General features: G+C 39.1%; 2 protein-coding genes and 2 pseudogenes across 2 annotated transcripts; 2 read left to right on the forward strand and 2 right to left on the reverse strand.

The window, feature by feature from the left end:
- Positions 1–1,108: 1,108 nt before the first annotated feature.
- LOC125594686 lies at positions 1,109–2,476 on the forward strand. Its single transcript, XM_048770783.1, has 4 exons — positions 1,109–1,277; positions 1,517–1,756; positions 1,873–1,997; positions 2,174–2,476. Exons 1-4 carry the CDS (start codon positions 1,109–1,111, stop codon positions 2,474–2,476), a joined length of 837 nt encoding a protein of 278 aa, XP_048626740.1.
- Positions 2,477–5,725: 3,249 nt separating this feature from the next.
- On the reverse strand, positions 5,726–6,064 carry LOC125594689 (cytochrome b-c1 complex subunit 10, mitochondrial). Its single transcript, XM_048770784.1, has 2 exons — positions 5,878–6,064; positions 5,726–5,787 (listed from the first exon to the last, which is right to left on the reverse strand). Exons 1-2 carry the CDS (start codon positions 5,995–5,997, stop codon positions 5,731–5,733), a joined length of 177 nt encoding a protein of 58 aa, XP_048626741.1. The 5' UTR covers positions 5,998–6,064; the 3' UTR covers positions 5,726–5,730.
- A 620-nt stretch (positions 6,065–6,684) lies between these two features.
- On the reverse strand, positions 6,685–8,338 carry LOC125594683 (annotated as a pseudogene).
- Positions 8,339–13,651: 5,313 nt separating this feature from the next.
- On the forward strand, positions 13,652–18,311 carry LOC125594687 (annotated as a pseudogene).
- The last annotated feature ends 684 nt before the right edge of the window (positions 18,312–18,995 follow it).

Consider the following 18,995-nt stretch of genomic DNA (forward strand, 5'->3'; position numbering starts at 1 on the left):
CATGCTGTCAACGGGTGGATTGTTCACTGACCCCCTACTCATGAGCCTTCATGCCATAACGCATTTCCGCAATCTGTTCGGCCTAGACTTGTTGCAACCGCTTCAACTTCACTCCTCTCTCCTGACTGGTTTACTCAGCTCTCTGGTTTCACTCCTACTCCTCATGTTATTGCAATGACTATAATCCCAACTGCTGAGGAGATTCAGAAGCTTCTATTCAAAATCAATCCTAACAAAGTTCCAGGTCCTGATGGTCTCACATCTTAGTTCTACAAGTCTTCTTGGAGTTTCTTAGGAACGGAGGTACTCTCCTCGATTTCGCACATCTTCCACTACTCCTTCATGCCAGCTTCCACGAACTCTACAATACTCGCACTAGTTCCAAGCGCCCAGGAGCTTCTGCCATTACTGATTTTCGCCCTATTAGCTGCCTAACACTCTCTACAAAGTTGTAGCTAGACTTCTTGTCAGGAGGATAAAATCTATTTTTGCCAGAGCTCATTGTTTCCTAACCAGACAGCTTTCGTTAAAGGCAGGTTAATAGTGGAGACACGGTCTTAGCAGGGGAACTTGTAAACGGTTATCATCGAAAGACAGGGCCAAAAGGATTACCATCAAGGTGGATATAGCTAAGGCTTTCGACACTCTCTCCTGGGAATTCTTATTCAACTGCCTCGAGGGTCTGCATCTCCCGCCACTTCTGGTGGTTTGGCTTCGTGCGTGCATCTGTACACCTAACTTCACCGTCCGTCAGCTATAACGGTAGAGTGCACGGACACTTCAAGGGTAACCGGCGACTTAGGCAGGGAGACCCCCTTTCTCCCTATCTCTTTGTCATTGCTATGAATCTCTCCCTCATGCTGAATAAAGCCGCCGCTGACTTGAAGATCAAGTACCATCACAAGTGTAGCAAGTCCAAGCTCACCCACTTATGTTTTGCCGACGACCTGTTGATCTTCATGGATGGTTCCCTTGGCTCAGTACAGAATCTTCTCCAGGTACTGAAAGAGTTTGAACTGCGCTCTGGCCTTGGCTGTAAGTGTACAGAAGTCTTCATTGTATGCCTCCGGTTTATCGCAACAGGAGATAGATGTCATTAAGGTGTCTAATGGGACTCTACCACGTGCGCTATCTTGGTGTTCCCCTCTGCACAAAGAAGTTAACAATAGCAAACTGTGAGGTTCTGATACAGCAAGTCAAATCAAAATTCACTTCATGGACTGTAAAGACACTGTCGTTTGCTGGGAGGCTACTCTTAATCAAAACAATCATTGCGGGTATTACTAACTTATGGTGCTCAACCTTCCTACTTCCTAAAGCTTGTATAAAAAGAATAAATTCCTTGTGTGGTCTATTCCTGTGGAAAGGTAGACTTGATGCGCATCACTCGGCTAAGGTATCTTGGGAAGTGGTGACTAAGGAAAAAACTTGTGGTGGACTAGGGGTAAAGGACCTATTAACTTGGAACAAGCGTGTTGTTGTATAAAACTGATATGGTTGCTGTTCTTTCAAGCAGGATCAATTTGGGTGGGATGGTTCAAGGCAGAAGTTCTAAAAGGCTCCCTTTCAAATTTCTGGACTATGAGACCTTCCACATCAAACTCATGGCTTGTTAATAAGCTTTTCAAGCTTAGAGATGAAGTCTATACCTGGATAAGGATGCAAGTAGGCAATGGAGAATCATGTCGCTTCTGGTCAGATAATTGGTCCCCCTTTGGGAAACTTTCACAGTTTCTGCTCTCAGACCAAACTTCAGGTATGGGTATAAGCTTGAAAACAACTGTAGCGGACCTTTTTGTTGATGGAACTGGAGACTTCCTCCTCCGCGCTCTGAAAGTATGCTTCAACTCCACATATTCTTCACAACATTAGGTCTGACTGAGACGGAGGATCGCTATGAGTGGATAGTCAGTGATAAACCGTCATCAAGATACAGTACAAGCGAGATATATCGAAAGCTGAGGGACAGGGAAGAGACAGTACCGTGGGCATCTATTGTTTGGATTGGTAGAGGAATTCCATGCCACAACTTCCTAACTTGGTTGTTTGTACCGAATAGATGCCCAACTAGGGACCGTCTTATAGGCTGGGGACTTCAAACGGATGGGGCTTGTCTTCTCTGTAGTCAGGCTGCTGAATCAAGGGACCATTTATTCTATCTGTGTCCGTATAGTTGGGGAATTTGGGTGGAGATTTCCAGAAGATGTCACCTGCAACCGCTGAGGAATTGGATCAAACTTTGCTTTCCATGCAGACACTACAAGGGAACAAAATGGCAAAGAAACTGACATTGTTATGTTGGCAATCGACGATATACTGGGTATGGCAGGAGAGGAACAAAGGTTACACAAACAATCAATACCGTTCACAGGATGCGGTCATCAAACTGATCACCGATCGCATCAGCGGTTACAGGTTTGATTCTCCGATCATCTCCTCTCGCTATATGCAGCTTTGGCTTTTGACGGCATCGTAATTGAGATTAGCGAACTTGGAAGTCGATTCAGTTACTTGGGCTATTTGGGCCAATCTGATCTTTTAAATTATGGTTTTAATGATGGGTTGTTAACTAAGGTGGGTCTATAACCATGAATATATGCATGTGCTTGTAAAACATTGCTTTCTTTTATATATAAATATGCAAGCCTTTTGTCAAAAAAAACAGCCACAGAAAACGTTTAAAATGACGATTTTACCCTTGCCAACCTGTCATCTGCGACTCGACCAGAGTAGCAGTGGGCATGGAGTTTTTGAACTTTCTTATTACACACTGTGGGTCCTCTTCATGTTGTGCTTGTTTCTTCCTTCGTCCAAGAAGACCCGGTAAGTAAAAGGGTCCTCCACCCAACCCGGGTCTATAGGTATACAATGACTAGCGTAGGACTGAAGGTAGCAGATTAGAGCTGTTATGAGTTGGTTATATAGTTGGTGAATAGGAAGGAATAATAGGACTGGTATAAGCTTCCAAGATGTTTAGCCGCTCAGCGCCTTTTTTGAACACCATTTAGCCACTCAGCTATTAGCCATTTAGGAGTGGTATATATATATATATCTCTAAGACTTAATGTGGCACATTAGAGCTGTTGTGACTGGATTAGTGACTACTGAATAGTTAACAAGTGGTGAGTCTCTCTCTCATTCATCAATCTTTTGGTTTGCTTCCTCTGTATGACATAAAGCTTTTGGCAGTGGACATTGCAATAGCGTCTGATCCTGAACAAGAGTTATTTTTGATTGGCCATGAAAAAGGGTGGCAAAGTCGGTGGTTGCTTAATCCCTGAGTTAATAGAAGCCATGGCAGCAACAAAGGAATTTGATAATCTTGACAGAATCGAAGAGGTAGAGAAGACTTGTAAACGTTTCATCTCATCTCCAATAAATATATCTCGTCAGTGGATATAATAAAACGTAACATGTGTTGGTTACATACTATAGGTTCCCTCTCTTTAGAATATATAGCCGAGCCTTGCAAGAAGAACGTTACTATGAATGATCCAGAATCTGTGTCTGCATCACATTGCACCCCAAACGGACGGTGGAGGCATGCCATCATCACTCGAACCTATCTCACCCGTCTCCCAGTGCAATGGGTATTTGAGAGCTTTCATCAGCTGGAGTTGGCTTAGCAACGCTGAAGATTTCTGGCATGCATTTTCACCATCCCCAAACTTAACATGAACTTTGATAAACAAAACTAGATGACATTCATACCACAATAAAAAAAAAAAGGAAAGAAAAACAAGCTTTTTACCATTTTAGAGACTTGAGGAGACGGCCTTGCTCAAAGAAGAGAACTTTGCAAACGATACAAGTAACTTTGCAAGCTTCCTGCAAATCAGAAACAACAATTAAGAATCCATCTCAATATGGGAATAGCCAAGCAACATTTGTGCAAGAGAAGTTACCTCGTCTGATCCACATGCCCTCATGAAACTTAGCTGGAAAAAGTGCTAATGACTTCAAACAGACCACAAAACAGCAGTTAAAGAACAAATCAATTGCAACTCTACCTGTCCCAAGACTAAATAAAAAATACAATTCTTACTTACCTCTGTTCATCTTTTTCAACTCCTCTAACCAAAAGAAGCTAAAGGACAGATATATCGAGATTTAGGTTTAACTGGAATTTGCATCAGTTGACTTAATGATGAAAACACACAACACAAGGGTAATGTTGTGAGTAGAGGTGTTTGAGTTTAAGAGGTGTTGTAAATAGAGCCGTAACCAGGCTAGCCCACGTCCATTAGCCCATATCCATTTATCTATTTATTGTTTGTGGACAAAGATTGACAATGTCCATTAGGAACAATGTTCATTAAGGACCAGACCCACTAACACTCATGTTTACATGGACTGCAATAGACCATATAAGAAAAATTTAAATTTTAATCTATAAGCCTAGAAATTTTACGGTTTTGGCGGAAAACTCGATTTTGCGGTTTCGATGAAAAAATCAATTTTGCAGTTTTGTCGGAAAAACTTGGGTTTTGACGGACAAACTCGATTTTCCGGTTTTGACAAGAAAACTCGATTTTTCAATCTTGCAAAGAAAACACAATTTTCCGGTTTTGGCGGGAAACTCGATTTTCTGGTTTTGGCAGGAAAACTCGATTTAACGGTTTTGGCAGAAAAACTCGATTTTTCGGTTTTGGCAGGAAAACTTGATTTTGCGGTTTTGGCGGGAAAACTCGATTTTACGGTATTGGCGGAAAAACTCGATTTTGCAGTTTAGGCGGAAAAACTCGATTTTGCGGTTTTTGCGGAAAAACTCGATTTTGCGGTTTTTGCGGAAAAACTCGATTTTGCGGTTTTTGGCGGAAAAACTCGATTTTGCGGTTTTGGCGGGAAAACTCGATTTTCCGATTTTGGCGGAAAAACTCGATTTTCCGGTTTTGGTGGGAAAACTTGATTTTGTGGTTTTGCCCGGAAATGAGTTTCCGGTTGTGGCGGAAAAAAATGTTTTTGCGGTTTTAGCGAGAACACTTGATTTTATGGTTTTGTCGGAAAATTCGATATTAAATTTTAAAACCCTAACTTTGTGACCATTGGACCGCCAATGTCCACATAGTCCAAATCCATTAACGCCCATTACCATTGGTCTTGTGATTCTTATCCATTTATAATCTGCATGGACAAATGGGTGTCACCAAAATAGATCCATTTATATTTTTGGACATGGCAACCAATTGCCCACCCATTTGACAGCTATAGTTGTAGATTGATCCTGATCTGGATTGCTCGTTACGTCTATGCTTAATGTAATTAGATTTTTTGGTCAGATTAAGCTTGATCACTGACTTGTGTTGTCTTGGAGTGATATATATAACTCTGGAGTTGGTTGATTAGAAAGGGTGCCTGAAGAATAAAGCTTCGCTTCTTCTGGTCGGTCTTACCCATTTGGCAAAGTATAAAGTTTCTGAGCTCTTTAAGCTCAACAATCTAAATCATCATCATAACTTTTTCCTGATGATACCTCCTGATCTATATATACTTCATATGGAAATAACAACAAACAAGTAAAAATCAAAACGGGTCCTCTTTTCTGATAAGTTTGGTGAGTGAATGCTTTCTCATGTCATAACATTTAAGAGAAAGACAGAGCAGGTCTACATGAATCAACAAACAAACAAAGAACAAAAACTTTATTCAGCTGTAACAAACTTAGAAACTGGGAAAGAAAAGAAAAAAACTCGCACTTCTTTGTCTTGAATCTTTTGGTGATCTCTCAGTTCAGTTCTCCTCAGCTGCGGGTTTATCAATAAAAGTCTTCTTTATCCAATCAAATGGCTGCGATGAAACAAAATGAGATATGATACAAGTAACAATTCTTAAAGCGTTCATGAATCACCCACCACTATTCAAGAGGAATGGGCTTACTTGTACGACCCATATGGCGCCGGCTGCGGCGGCGATACCCCATCCCGCGGCGGCTTGTATATCCACCGATTGGATCTTTGGCTTCAAGGACTTGAGCGCACCTCCTCCTCCTCCTGGCATAACTGCTTCGATCTCTATCGAATCGACTCCCCCACACAAAGATCCTTAAAATGAAATGACGAATGTTTCGCCATTAAAAGAGAACTTCTTTCGACCTAGTCAAACGCTTCTTTTCACACTGCGTACCGTCCTACGTGTAAAAACTTGAACAACGTGCCGTTTATACTGTTTTTCATTCGGAGACCTTTCGTTTTCGGGCTTTATATATATTTGGGTCCAGATTCGGTTAATATTTCTTCAATTTGAGTCTGTTATAAATGTATAACTCTGTTTAACTCGAATACATTTCGAGTTTTGATGATTATACTTTAGTTTTTAGCATATTTTAAATGTCATATCAAATAAGAGTTGAAATAGTATTTTTAAGTACTAAGTTTTATATACTTATTTTATATACTAATTCAGATTTTTGATGATCGATTAATAATTACTTCGAATTCATGTATACTTTCTACCACCTTGATCCATTAGAATGTTTGTTTTTACAGCTCGAACAGGATACAAATTCGAATTTTTGGGGTCAGTTTGGTTTGGATCTCTAGATTGTTCATTCATATTTTTTGTTTTTCAAATCGGCCCCGAAGCAATCAATATATCAAAAGAAAAGCTAAACCACCTCTTATAACATTCACTTATAAGAACAACAAAAGAGCTATCAATATCCAAACAACCAACAAAATCATCATTCTATATTGGAGAACCAAGCTTCTCATTGCTCTTTCTTGGACTTTGTGGTTTACTAGCGGGTCGACGACCCTTATCATTAGGACCACCAATCACACCCCATTTCTCAAACTACGTCTGTCGTCTAGCCTTCGCCCTTTCTTTCTCCTCTTCAGATTTCTTGGAGTAACAATAAGTGTTGAATCCTAAAACCGATAATATAGTTTAAGGATCTTAATCAACATAATTAGTAGTTTTTTAGGGGCCAAAGATTTCGTTTATTGAAGTGTTAAACTAGATGCAGGGAATGACTAACTTGTCGTCAATTGCTATTTCTCTCTCGGTTTCTCTCTCTTGGACTTGTATTTTCCGTCTTTCTCTTGCTCTCCTTTTATTGACTATTTGTGGTTTAGATTCTACCTTCTCCCATCATTGCTTCCCTGGCTTGGAATAGTGTCGGCCGAATTGTTGACAGCTACGTTCAGCGTCGTAGTAGGATGTTAGCGTATTTTCCTTTACCAACACTCGGTTGCATGTGTCAGGTCCACCTGACGAGTAAGTAAGTCGTCTGACTCTTCGTTGATTGGGCTCTTGCCGGGCTGGCGCTTTTCTTCATATCTCTATTATTTTATTGGGCCGAGTTAACTCTCGGGTCCTGATGGTGATATGGGCCCATATCCAATTGTAAAGACAAGAAACTCCATACTCATACTTTGGAGCTTCCATGTCTTCATCACTAAAGGCTGCTTGCATCCGTAGCAGAGTTTATGAGTTCCTTGAGCTAAACCATGTTCCACAGATGCACGCTTGTCGAACACAAAGTATTTCCCTTCCCAAAAACTCTCTGTTTTAGGGACTTCTTCTAGGTACTTCAGTATCCCACCTTTTAGTGATACATACACCTGATAAAGAAATAATGTTAAATACCTCTTCGAAACCAAAGCTCAATGGTTAGAGGTTGTATTTAGGTTAAACCTCTTCGAAACCTTGGCTTAGAAGTAAACTTGAAGCTTTCTCACGCCTGATTCCTCCAATGCAGTACATTGCAATCCGTGGCAGCGTCTTTGCCTAATCAGCTTTGTCTTCTTTCTCCACAATTCCTTGTGTTTCATTGCCTTGTTGCTTCAACGCAAACTGATCCCCCACCCATGATGGAATCATGGAAAGTGTCTAAACGCTGTGGTACGTGGATCAACAGCTCCTTTAAACTTCCCAATCCTAGTCTCATACGTATTGCGCACATCAATCACTACCTGAAACATCTCACCAAGAGTAAACAAAGACACAAGATCTTGACTGATCTTGCTAGCAATTACATTAGCATTTCAAACTCAAGAGGCTGCCGTACGTATAAGGGTAGTGGGGATGACTTAAGATATAAAACAGAAGTATTAGTAAATAATGATAATGCATGGCTACATAACTATGAGTTGGGTCTAGTTGAATTATTGACGAGATTATACCTTTCTATACGTTTTTATTCCTGTTGTATCTAAATATTGAAACAATATAAAATTGTTTGTCCAAAGCCAGAAGTGGCCTTTACCATCCTTTCATTTTTTTGGCTTGATGCTTAATTAATTATTCTTAATATAAAAATTATCCTATTGGGTATTTGAACGAAATAGATTCAACTTAGACATTATTAAGCTATATGTTCCATTTAATTTCATCAAGGTTCTTGACAGATCATTATCCAGATTCAAGAGTAGTCTTTAACCATGGTGTATTGCTTCTTGTTCAGAACTCACAGGTGTCTCCACTTCCTCCTCAAACCATTCAAACGGACATCCCTCTGTATAAATGCCAACATGGAGAACGATAGATGAAGAAGATTAGAAAAACGTCATAAGCCTAAGGGACTAAGAAATGAAATAGTATGAATGTAATACTTAAAAGATAATCCGTCAATGTTCAAACTTCAACATAAAAATTGAAACAACAATAAGTAAACTAGTTCATATCTCTGTCTGGAACAAGTGCAAGTCTATCCTCCTAAATGTGTGAACAAGTGATCAACTAGAGATATAACCGAAGGGAAGCATACACAACAGGGGACATGCTAATCTGAATGAAATTGAAATCAAAATTAAAGCTAGAGATTGTATAACCTATACAAAACATAGAACATACTAACCTCTGCTGACATCCAATTTCTAGGGCTGCCTCTATGCCTTCGTGTGAAAGAATTTGTCCCAAGCTTTGTTGAAAATTGTCTTGCAATTTTCCCACATGTTTTCAGGTCTAAGTGGGTCCTCCCTTGAAGAAAATATTTGAAAAAAATAGAAAAGTCAGTTCATATTACAAAATCGAAATTGAATGATTTAATGGAAAATAAATGTACACTCATTGCAACAGCTTTATCAATCCCGTATGCTCTAATTGGATGGATTCTCAAATTTCCAATCTTCAATATATTGTTTAATTTCATTTATCTTGAAAATAATGAAGATGACACCAGTTCCACAAAAACACAAAATAATTAGTACAAGTTCTTATAAAATAAAATAAAAGACCTGATAGAGAGGAAAGAGCTTAGAGAAAAGCGTCGGTGTCCCCCGACGACCGGTGGCGCGTCCGCGCGCGTGCCGGCGTCGGTGGTTCACCTTTTTTCGGTTAAGTCAAAGTTCTCCGCTGTGGGCTTCGATCTACCGATTCTCCCGACATGCTGACGTCTCTGGGCTAGGGTTTTGCGTCAAGGAAGGATCGGCTTGTACGGTGCTCCCTACGGCGGCGATGCTGTTTTCTCTGGATCCGTGGTGAGGGGCGAAGAACGTTTAATCGAAGCAGCAGTCGGCTCGTGAGTTCAGTTGTTATTCCCGGGGAGATGGAGGCTTCCACAGATCCGTCGCCGCCGGCTTTTGTTTCCGCAAGGTGGGAGTTTTCTGGCTTCGCCTTCGTCGGCTTTAGTTCCTGGAAGGTTAAGGCTACCGTAGCTTCTCCTTGCCGGTTTAAGTCTTTAGATGTGGTCCTGGAGTTTTTTCGGGGTTTAGTTTGTGAATCGGGTGGTTTCTTGCATGTCGCTCTAGAGCTAAAGCGCTTGAAGCGCTGGCCTTGTCGGATGAGCTCTCGAAGAGCGATGATGCTCTCCGACGGATAGATAGAGTTGAAAGAACAGTTATGATTTCGGAGGAGGCTCGTCAGGTTCTGAGCTCCGACGGAAGTAAGTTGGGGTGATGTGGTTCCGGTGTTGTGCCGGGGCGGAGATGGTTAAGTCGAGGCGGTGGAGACGCGTTTGCTCTTATGGTTGAGATGCTTCCACGTATCTAGCATTGGGTCTTCTTCAAGCGCGTGTTTGGGCTCCGTTTGCCCGGGTAGTTTGGTTGGGCCGTAGGCCCGTTTAAGGAGTCTCGTTCGTTTTTTTGGGTTGTTGGCTTTCGGCCTTCTTTTATGTATTTGGGCCTTTCGGCTTTCACTTTGGGCTTGGCCGTCCATTAATAAAAATCAACCAGTTGGGGGAAAAAAAAAAGACACCAGTTCCACCTAAGATGCATCCAGATATCCACACTTTGTGATTTCCACATGAACAGTGTAGCTGTTTAGCTGTTTGGAAAAACAAAAAGTCAAATCAAACACTAACATCATCTATCTACTTAAAACTAGAGCACATTGTCAATAATGAATGAGAAGGGATATAAATACTTAACATATAGACTTCACAGGATATAAATACTTACATATAAACTTCACAAAAAGTTGGAAACAAAATAAGTAAACTAGTTTATGTCTCAGTCCGAAATGATTAGCGATTCTGTCCTCTTAAAGCTGTTTCCTTTCTTGGAACTCAATTTGTGCAGTAAATAAAAACTGCACTTCAACTAAATGTGTGCATTATACTATATCATTTAATTAAATTATGTACCATTTAAAAATACATAAATATGTTTATTTTGAAATTTTCATTGAAAAAGTATTGAGATCTTTTATTTTAATTTTAAATTTGCATCGAAAAAATATCACATCGAAAATTTTGGGATTAATGGTTTAAATTTTTTGCTACATCAAATATACAAATGTTAATAGTCCATATGAGTATGAAATCTCAATAACTAATTTATATTAAATATACTATATATTTATGTCAATGTCATTGAAATTAAATTATATACCATATAAAATAAATAAAATAATTTATTTATTTATTTACCATAAAATATTGTAAATAAACAAGATGTATTATTTTGATTTATGTGATTATTCTAATCTCTTATATATTAATTGAGAAACAATTGATTACTCTAACAAGTGTAAGATTTTACTAATTAATACTATTCGAAAATATTACAAGAGATCAATACAACGAAGATTTACTTAGAAGCTATTGAAATCACCTAGCGAGAACATGGACTGCACAACAAATTTGCTTTCCTAACCCTAACCCTCTTTCAATTCGTCACAACACCGACAAAGAGTATAGGAAGTGTTGATTGACAATCTGAAATGGTAACGTTTTTTACGTTCATCCCATTGTTTTCCTTAAATGGGCCTAGAACAATTTTTAATGATTAACTAAATACGCCACGTACATAGTAAAATGTGTTTTGGTTTAAAAATTGTTGCATATCCAAAATCAATATGAACCATCATCATTTTCGTTTCAAATTTTGTTACAATAAAAAAATATAGGGTTGGGCAAAAAATCCAAATCCAAAAACCGAACCAAACCCGATCCATAAAATAGTACCGAACTTTAACCAAAGTTGGTTAGATATCAGAATGGGTTCAAAATTTTGTTATCTAGAGAACAGAAATAGAACCTGATCTGAACCAAAATATTTCGGGTATCCGAAAAAATCTGAACCAGATTTATATACTTAAATATATTAATCATTTCTAAATTTAATATCTAAAAGAATATACATAATATATATGATGTTTTTAAGTTGTCCAAAATACTCAGAAATATATACAAATAGTTATAAGTACATATTTAAAATAGCTAAACGAAAGGTCTGAGCCTACGAAAATTAACCTGTGCGCCACAGGGAAACCGTTGACTCGCCGCCTTCGCGGTCGCCGCAGGCGACCGAGCACGCCATCCTCGCGACCAGCGTCGCTGAAGACCCTTAAGGAACAAACACTCGACCGGATTGATAAAGAATGGATATGAACTCCAAAGGAGAACTGGATGGGATGAATGGTGACACAAAAGGCTGCGGAAAGACCTCTTGATACTACCAGACTTCGATCGTTGCCGGATGTGACGCACCTGTCCAACAGAAGAAGGATCGAAACTTGGAGATAACCTCACCAAGAAACTAAGAGGTGGTTATAAACAAAGAACAAAGAGATAAACTCATAAAAAGGAGAAAACAATCTGTTTTATTTCGTGGCTTATGAGCCATATATATAGGATATGTAGTCAAAGAAAGCCATAAACAATTATGGAAAATACAAACCTAGGAAAAGACAACATTGACTAGAAAATAATAAAGGGAGTCAAAGTTGTTGAAATTGATGAAGACTGGGCAAAGTGACTTCTCCTTCTGTCCAGGTTCATTCTGGTCTTGCTGGTACTTGGTGTAAGGATCAGGACGTGATCAGGACGATCCACACGGCCTGTCGGGTGATTAACACGAATGGACTGAACTATCGGATGATCTGCTGAACCAAGTTGTGTACTGTTGTGAAACAAGTCCTTGGACAGCTCAAATATCCATGCCTTAGTGAAATATGAAAGATAAAAATCCATCATAGGGTCGGACACTGAAGCAAGAACTTCAGCACAGCCTTCGGGACACACGGGACGCACTAAAAGGGCCATAAGGGAAAATCTGTGAACATCTTTGGATTCTTCTCGTTCCAAGTGGATTCTGACTTGACGAACAGTTTTAGAATGTTGAAATGGTTGGGAAAGAAGTGATGTGGGTCGATCAATTCCATCTCTAGGTCGTGGTTCAAGACTGAGCTCCATTACGGGTGTATGTGGGTCGATGCAGTGGACAGAACGTGCGGTACAGTCGGGGTGATAGGATGGGACAGTATACTTAAAATACTAAACTACTTAAATATCTATTGATTTCCTATCCATGTATTAAGCTAAACCAATTTTTATGTTAAGCATACATTATTCAAATTTATATGTTATATATTATTTTTATTTTTATTTTTTGAAGAATTTAAAGTATATATTAACTTTATTTTTTTAAAAATTAAATAGGTTATCCGAACCAAAACCCAAATGAAATCCGCAAAGATTCGAACCGAACCAAACCGCAAAGATCTGAACCTAACCGAATCAAATGGTACCCGAATGCCACTTCTAATCAAATATAAAAAAATAATTGATAACAAAATGTATATTGTTTATAATATTTAATAGAATATATTTTAAAAAATTTAACTCGCGCAGAGGGCGGATTATCATCTAGTTACTAAATATCATCAATTATTTTAACATCAAATTTATGAAAACTTTACAACATTCTATACATAATATATATTTTCATATAATATTTATATTCCGGAATTCGCGGGAAACCATCTAGAATACAAAAAGGAGAACTGACGAGAATATCTAGTAAATATGATTGGATTACATAACTTTCTATTGATAAAAAGAATAGCTTTGTACAGTTCAGTGCCCTGGTTTCACTATACTATACTAAGGCACAGTGAGCGTTATGAAATTGTTTCAAAATCGAACGTTGGTGCACGTGGGAAAGAAGAGAACATAATGAAACAATTTCAAAATCGATGATTGTCGCACGTGGGAAGAAGAGAACATTATGAAATAACCGAAAATCCGGTTCAGTTTGGTTATGAAACAATTTCAAAATCTCTTTCTCTCCCCTATTTCCCTAGAAAATTAAATTCTCTCTGCTTTGAATTCCATCAAAGATTCATCAGAGGTAACGAAGTATTTTCGCTTTTGGGAATCTCTTTCCATTAATTTCGATCACCTTTTGGAATTGATGATGTGGTTTGGATTTGAATTTATCTAGTGGATTGAATCTGATTTTTGTTTTCAGCAAACATCGAGAATCTAAAGATGCAAGAGGCGAGAGACAGAACGGAGAGTGTCGTAGGCGCGGGGGGCGGGGGGGGGGGGGGAACCCACGAATTGGTTGAAGAAGGAACCATGCTGCTGATTGTTCAATGGTTAAGTAATCGACAAGATCCGATGGAAGCCGATTTAAGGCTGTTTGAACCAAATCAACCTGAAACAAAAGCAAATGGGATGAGTATGAATCAAACTAATAATAAAAGAGAGTAATGAAGGTGATAAGATGAGAAGAATGGTCGGATGCAATGGAGCTAAGCATGCTGGTTGTATAACACTCTCAAGCTTTGGCTGGTGGATGAGATGGATCGATCGATAAGGATTGACTCGCTCAATAAATGGACGAACAGGTTGCCTTGAATTACACAAGACTCTCTGGGCGTGGATTCTTTAGGACTTAGTGAATCTCACACAAATAACTAGAGAAATAACAACAAAAAAAACACAACTTTGTTAAAAGAAAACTGTTTTCTATTACTTTCAATGATCAACGTTGATTTACAAAGACAAACTAACTGAGCTTATGTAGGCTCGACTTAGGACTCTCTAACAGTCTAAAAGTGATAAAAGGAAACTAATAAAGTCAAAATAATAAACTTGGAAGCAAAGGGAATTGATGGCTCCATGAAAACTAGCTGTTGGAGGCTTAATGATGAGAAACTAGGCTCGACCTTAGGACTCTCTAACAGTCGAAAAGTGATAAAAGGAAACTAATAAATTCAAAATAATAAACTTGGAAGCAAAGGAATTGATGGCTCCATGAAAACTATCTGTTGGAGGCTTAATGATGAGAATCTTGGTCAAATGAATGTAGATGGTGTTCTCCTTGTATCTGGATGGTTTGAGGGGGTAAGTGAGCATCCCGGGAATCTTATTTATGGTCTGGAAGGTGCTGATGTCATGCATAGACTGAAGGAAAAGAGCTGTTGGAGTTTTAATGCTTGAGACTCCAAATAAGGCAAGTTGAAGTAAATGAGAATCCGCTTGATCCTCTGGGGCTGGTGAATCTAAGGAAATCCTGGATGTCTTCTTGATGGATGCGATGATCTCCTGGATTCCAAAGAAAGGTTTAGTTCGAGCCAAATTGAGAGGTTGGCAACTTGTCATAATTGATGTCGGTTTGGCCGTTTTGGGAAATTGATTGCATCTTGGTTTCCCTCGACCAATTCTTCTGATATTGAGCTTTCTGGAAAGCTAAGACATTCATCTTGAAGCCCATGATTTATTCTAGAGAAGGTTGCTTCATGGCGGGATTGAAATCCACTTCTAAGAGTTGATACTCGCAACTGGATGGGCTGGAAAACCTCCAATTTGTAAAATCCATAAATCTTTACTCCGTGAAGTTTTCTTGTAATTCTAAGCCTCGGTGATGAATGGTTGAGTTGAATTTCTCTGGGAATTTGTTTTCTTGCCAAAATTCTTATGGTTGTTGAGATGCACTCTTTGAAATGAACCTCTGTCTCTGGTACCTCCTAGATGGCCGACTTGGAAGGTTTGGTGAGACTCTGGTTGGACCTCAGATTTCATGACTAAAACAGATAAGCCGGTGGACTACGCGGCGATATTCGCCATCAACAGACGCCATCACGGTGTGTTACTCGACGAGGCAGCCTCACGATTCGGTGCGTTTGAACATCCAATTCAGAGATTGCCATCGGGTTCTCGGGTGTATGCACAACCTGAATCTTTGCTTGGAGGAAATTACAGTTCATGGAGGCCTGATAGTGGTAATGAGAGTGGTTACAGTCCGTTTAGAAGGGAGAAATTGTCTTGGTCTAGGCGAGGAAAAGATGTGCTTTACGGAGTTTACTACCTTCTTGGTACACGAGGACCCCTCTACGTGATATAACTCATATCATACGGGTATATTAATGAACCTTTCTTCTGGTTATAATCAATTTCGGTACTATGATTTTGTTGAGTCTTTAGTTTACTTGTTGCGTGGGTCTCCTAGTCCTTCCTTTTCGGCTGAATTATGAGTGGTTTGAGTCTGAATATCCATTTAAGGAGGCTTGGTTAGCCTTTTTTGTTTAAGCTGAGTCATAAAGCCAAAGGCTTTGGTTATCCTTTTGTGTGTTTGTTCTGCTGGTCTGGTTTTGTGGCTTGGTTAGATGGACAGTGGTTTTGCCGACTCTTTAGTTTATTCATTGGGTCTCTTAGTCCCTCCTTTTTAGCTGAATTATGACCGGTTTGTTTCAGAATATTCATTGAAGGGCCTATTTGTGTAAGCTGAATCAGAAAGCCAAAGTCTTGCTTAGTCTTTTGTGTGTTCATTAGGCTTGCTTTGTCTTTTGTGTGTCTGATATAGGTTTATGTCTGAATATTCATTGAAGTACGTGTGTAAGCTTTTATTGCACTAGTCTTGCTTATACTGGCGGTTTATTCTGTTTATGTCTTTGTCTAGGGCTACTGAGATGGCTACTGAGAGGAGGAGGAGGAGGAGAAAGAAGAAGAAGAAGGAGAAGAAGACGAGATGGTATGCGAGTAAATGATGGTCTGGAGAGTGAGACTCCAACTAAGCAACAAGTTTATGTTCTTGATACTCCAGTTGCTGGTGTGAGAGTAGGCGATAGCCTGGAGAGTGAGACTCCAACTCACCAACAACTTGGTGTTCTTGAAACTCCAATAGCATCGGCAGATGAGTACAATTTTGTAATGGTTAGCCTTTTATGAAAGCTGAGTCATAAAGCCAAAGGCTTTGGTTAGCCTTTTGTGTGTTTGTTCTGCTGGTCTGATATGGGTTTTACGGCTTGGTTAGATGAACAATGGTTTTGCTGAGTCTTTAGTTTACTCATTGGATCTCTTAGTCCCTCTCTTTTAGCTGAATTATGATTGGTTTATTTCTGAATATTCATTGAATGGCCTATTTGTGTAAGTTGAATCAGAAAGCCAAAGTTTGCTTAGTCTTTTGTGTGTTCGTTAGGCTTGCTTAGTCTTTTTTGTGTCTGATATGGGTTTTGCGGCTTGGTTAGATGGACAATCGTTTTGGTGAGTCTTAGTTTCCACATTGGGTCTCTAGTATCCTCCTTTTCCGTAGAATTGAGATGGGTTTTGTGTCTGAATATTCATTGAAGTACACTTTCTTAATCTTTCTGTGTAAGCTTTTTGTTGCACTAGTCTTGCTTAGACTAGCAGTTTATTATGTTTATGTCTTTTTCTAGGCTACTGAGATGGCTACTGAGATAAGAGGAAGAAGAAGAAGAAGAAGAAAAAGAGCTGATATGGGAGGAAACGATGGTCTGGCGAGTGAGACTCCAACTCAGCAACAAGTTTTTGTTCTTGATACTCCAGTAGCTGGTGTGAGAGCAGGCGATGGCCTAGAGAGTGAAACTCCAACTCACCAACAACTTGGTGTTCTTGAAACTCCAGTAGCATAGACAGATGAGCACAATTCTGTAATGGTTAGCCTTTTGTGAAAGATGAGTCATAAAGCTAAAGGTTTTGGTTAGCCTTTTGTGTGTTCGTTCTGCTGGTCTAATATGGGTTTTTGGGCTTAGTTAGATGGAAAATGGTTTTGCGGAGTCTTTAGTTTACTCATTGGGTCTCCTAGTCCATCATTTTTAGCTGAATTATGATTGGTTTATTTCTGAATATTCATCGAATGGCCTATTTGTGTAAGCTGAATCAGAAAGCTAAAGTTTTGCTTAGTCTTTTGTGTGTTTATTAGGCTTGCTTTGTCTTTTGTGTGTATGATATAGGTTTTGCGGCTTGGTTAGATGGACAATGGTTTTGGTGAGTCTTAGTTTTCACATTGGGTCTCTTAGTACTCTCCTTTCACTTGAATTGAGATGGGTTTTGTGTCTGAATATTCATTGAAGTACGCTTGCTTAGCCTTTTTGTGTAAGCTTTTGTTGCACTAGTTTTGCTTAGACTGACGGTTTATTCTTTTTATGTCTTTGTCCATTTCAGGCTACTGAAAGAAGAAGAAGAAGAAGAAGAAGAAGAAGAAGAAGATGGTATGGGAGTAGACGATGGCCTGGAGAGTGAGACTCCAACTCAGCAACAAGTTTTTGTTCTTGAAACTCCAGTTGCTTGTGTGAAAGTAGGCGATGTCCTGGAGAGTGAGACTCCTACTCACCAACAACTTGGTGTTCTTGAAACTCCAGTAGCATCAGCAGATGAGCACAATTCCGTAATGGTGACGCATGCTCCGGCTGTGAGTGTAGACGATAGCCTGGAGAGTGACTCCAACTCAGCAACAAGTTTATGTTCTTGAAACTCCAGTAGCTGGTGTGAGAGTAGGCGATGACCTAGTGAGTGAAACTCCAACTCACCAACAACTTGGTATTTTTGAAACTCCAATAGCATCGGCAGATGAGCACAATTTCGTAATGGTGACGCATGCTCTGGCTGTGGGATTGAAGCGTATGTTTCCAGCGTCAACTGCTAGACTCCATAAGGTGCTTGACTACATCAAGAAGGAGATATCTGCGGGGGAGGAAGAAGAAGCAGAGTTCATCACATCTGAGAAGAAGCTACTCAATTCTATTGAGATGGTGGAGAAAATAGTGATGGACGAGATTCAGAAAATGCAGAGCACTCCTCTTGCTAAAAGGGAAGAGCGGAAGAAAAAAGTGAAGTGTTTGGTGGTAATGCAGAGATTCACGCTTAAGAAGAAGTGACCAGAGACAGAACCTATCAGCGACTTGTCCTCTTTTATTACCACTAATTCTATTATATAGAAAGACAGTTCAATCATTTTTTGATGTCAATCATTTTTGATGTTTTGTAAGATGTAAAAAATAGATAAGCTTTTAGCCATAGTGAATATATTCTTAGATGAGGGGGAAAGGTAATAACATGCAAAAAAAAAAAAAAAAGAATATTCCAAAATTGATTCGATCGTGCTTCTAGAATCGAAATGTTTTACCAATTGATTAATGCAAGAGAAAAAAACTTATCCGACATGGAATATGGAATTAAATTAAGGAGACTTTATGAATGTATTCGTAAAATCCTTCCTTCTGCCTTTCAAAACTTTTTTTTTTGTTAACTTTCAAAATTCATATGTTCTAATTTCCCATATTGTTTTTCTCAAGACTTTTCAGTATACTAATTGATATCCTCGTAAGCTACATGAAGCTTTCTGCTTCTGTGTTCTTTTTTTTTTTTTTTTCAACTCGTTTTTCTTACAAGATAAACACTAAAAGAGGTTAACCTTCACAAAATACTACCATATATCTAAAGTTTAGGAAAATACATGTTCACAGATCACAATAATCCCTTATCTTTGTCTAAAGAATGTATGGGGACGGCCAGACAAGACATACTGAGATAAGCTTGAAATAGTTCAGAGGAACAAGCTACCTAATACTATTGAATTTAGGTTATC

This window comes from Brassica napus, assembly GCF_020379485.1.
Source record: "Brassica napus cultivar Da-Ae chromosome C3 unlocalized genomic scaffold, Da-Ae chrC03_Random_32, whole genome shotgun sequence".
Classification (NCBI taxonomy): Eukaryota; Viridiplantae; Streptophyta; class Magnoliopsida; order Brassicales; family Brassicaceae; genus Brassica; species Brassica napus.

What these genes read in the sequence shown, in the direction of transcription:
- LOC125594689 (XM_048770784.1), bottom strand. Translation starts at nt 5,997, where the DNA reads ATGCCAGGAGGAGGAGGAGGTGCGCTCAAGTCCTTGAAGCCAAAGATC. An exon ending in GCGCCATATGGGTCGTACAA is followed by an intron (nt 5,788 to 5,877) that starts GTAAGCCCATTC and finishes GTTTCATCGCAG; the next exon opens with CCATTTGATTGGATAAAGAA.
- LOC125594686 (XM_048770783.1), top strand. Translation starts at nt 1,109, where the DNA reads ATGGGACTCTACCACGTGCGCTATCTTGGTGTTCCCCTCTGCACAAAG. An exon ending in AATCAAAACAATCATTGCGG is followed by an intron (nt 1,278 to 1,516) that starts GTATTACTAACT and finishes TCTTTCAAGCAG; the next exon opens with GATCAATTTGGGTGGGATGG. An exon ending in CAGTACCGTGGGCATCTATT is followed by an intron (nt 1,998 to 2,173) that starts GTTTGGATTGGT and finishes GTGTCCGTATAG; the next exon opens with TTGGGGAATTTGGGTGGAGA.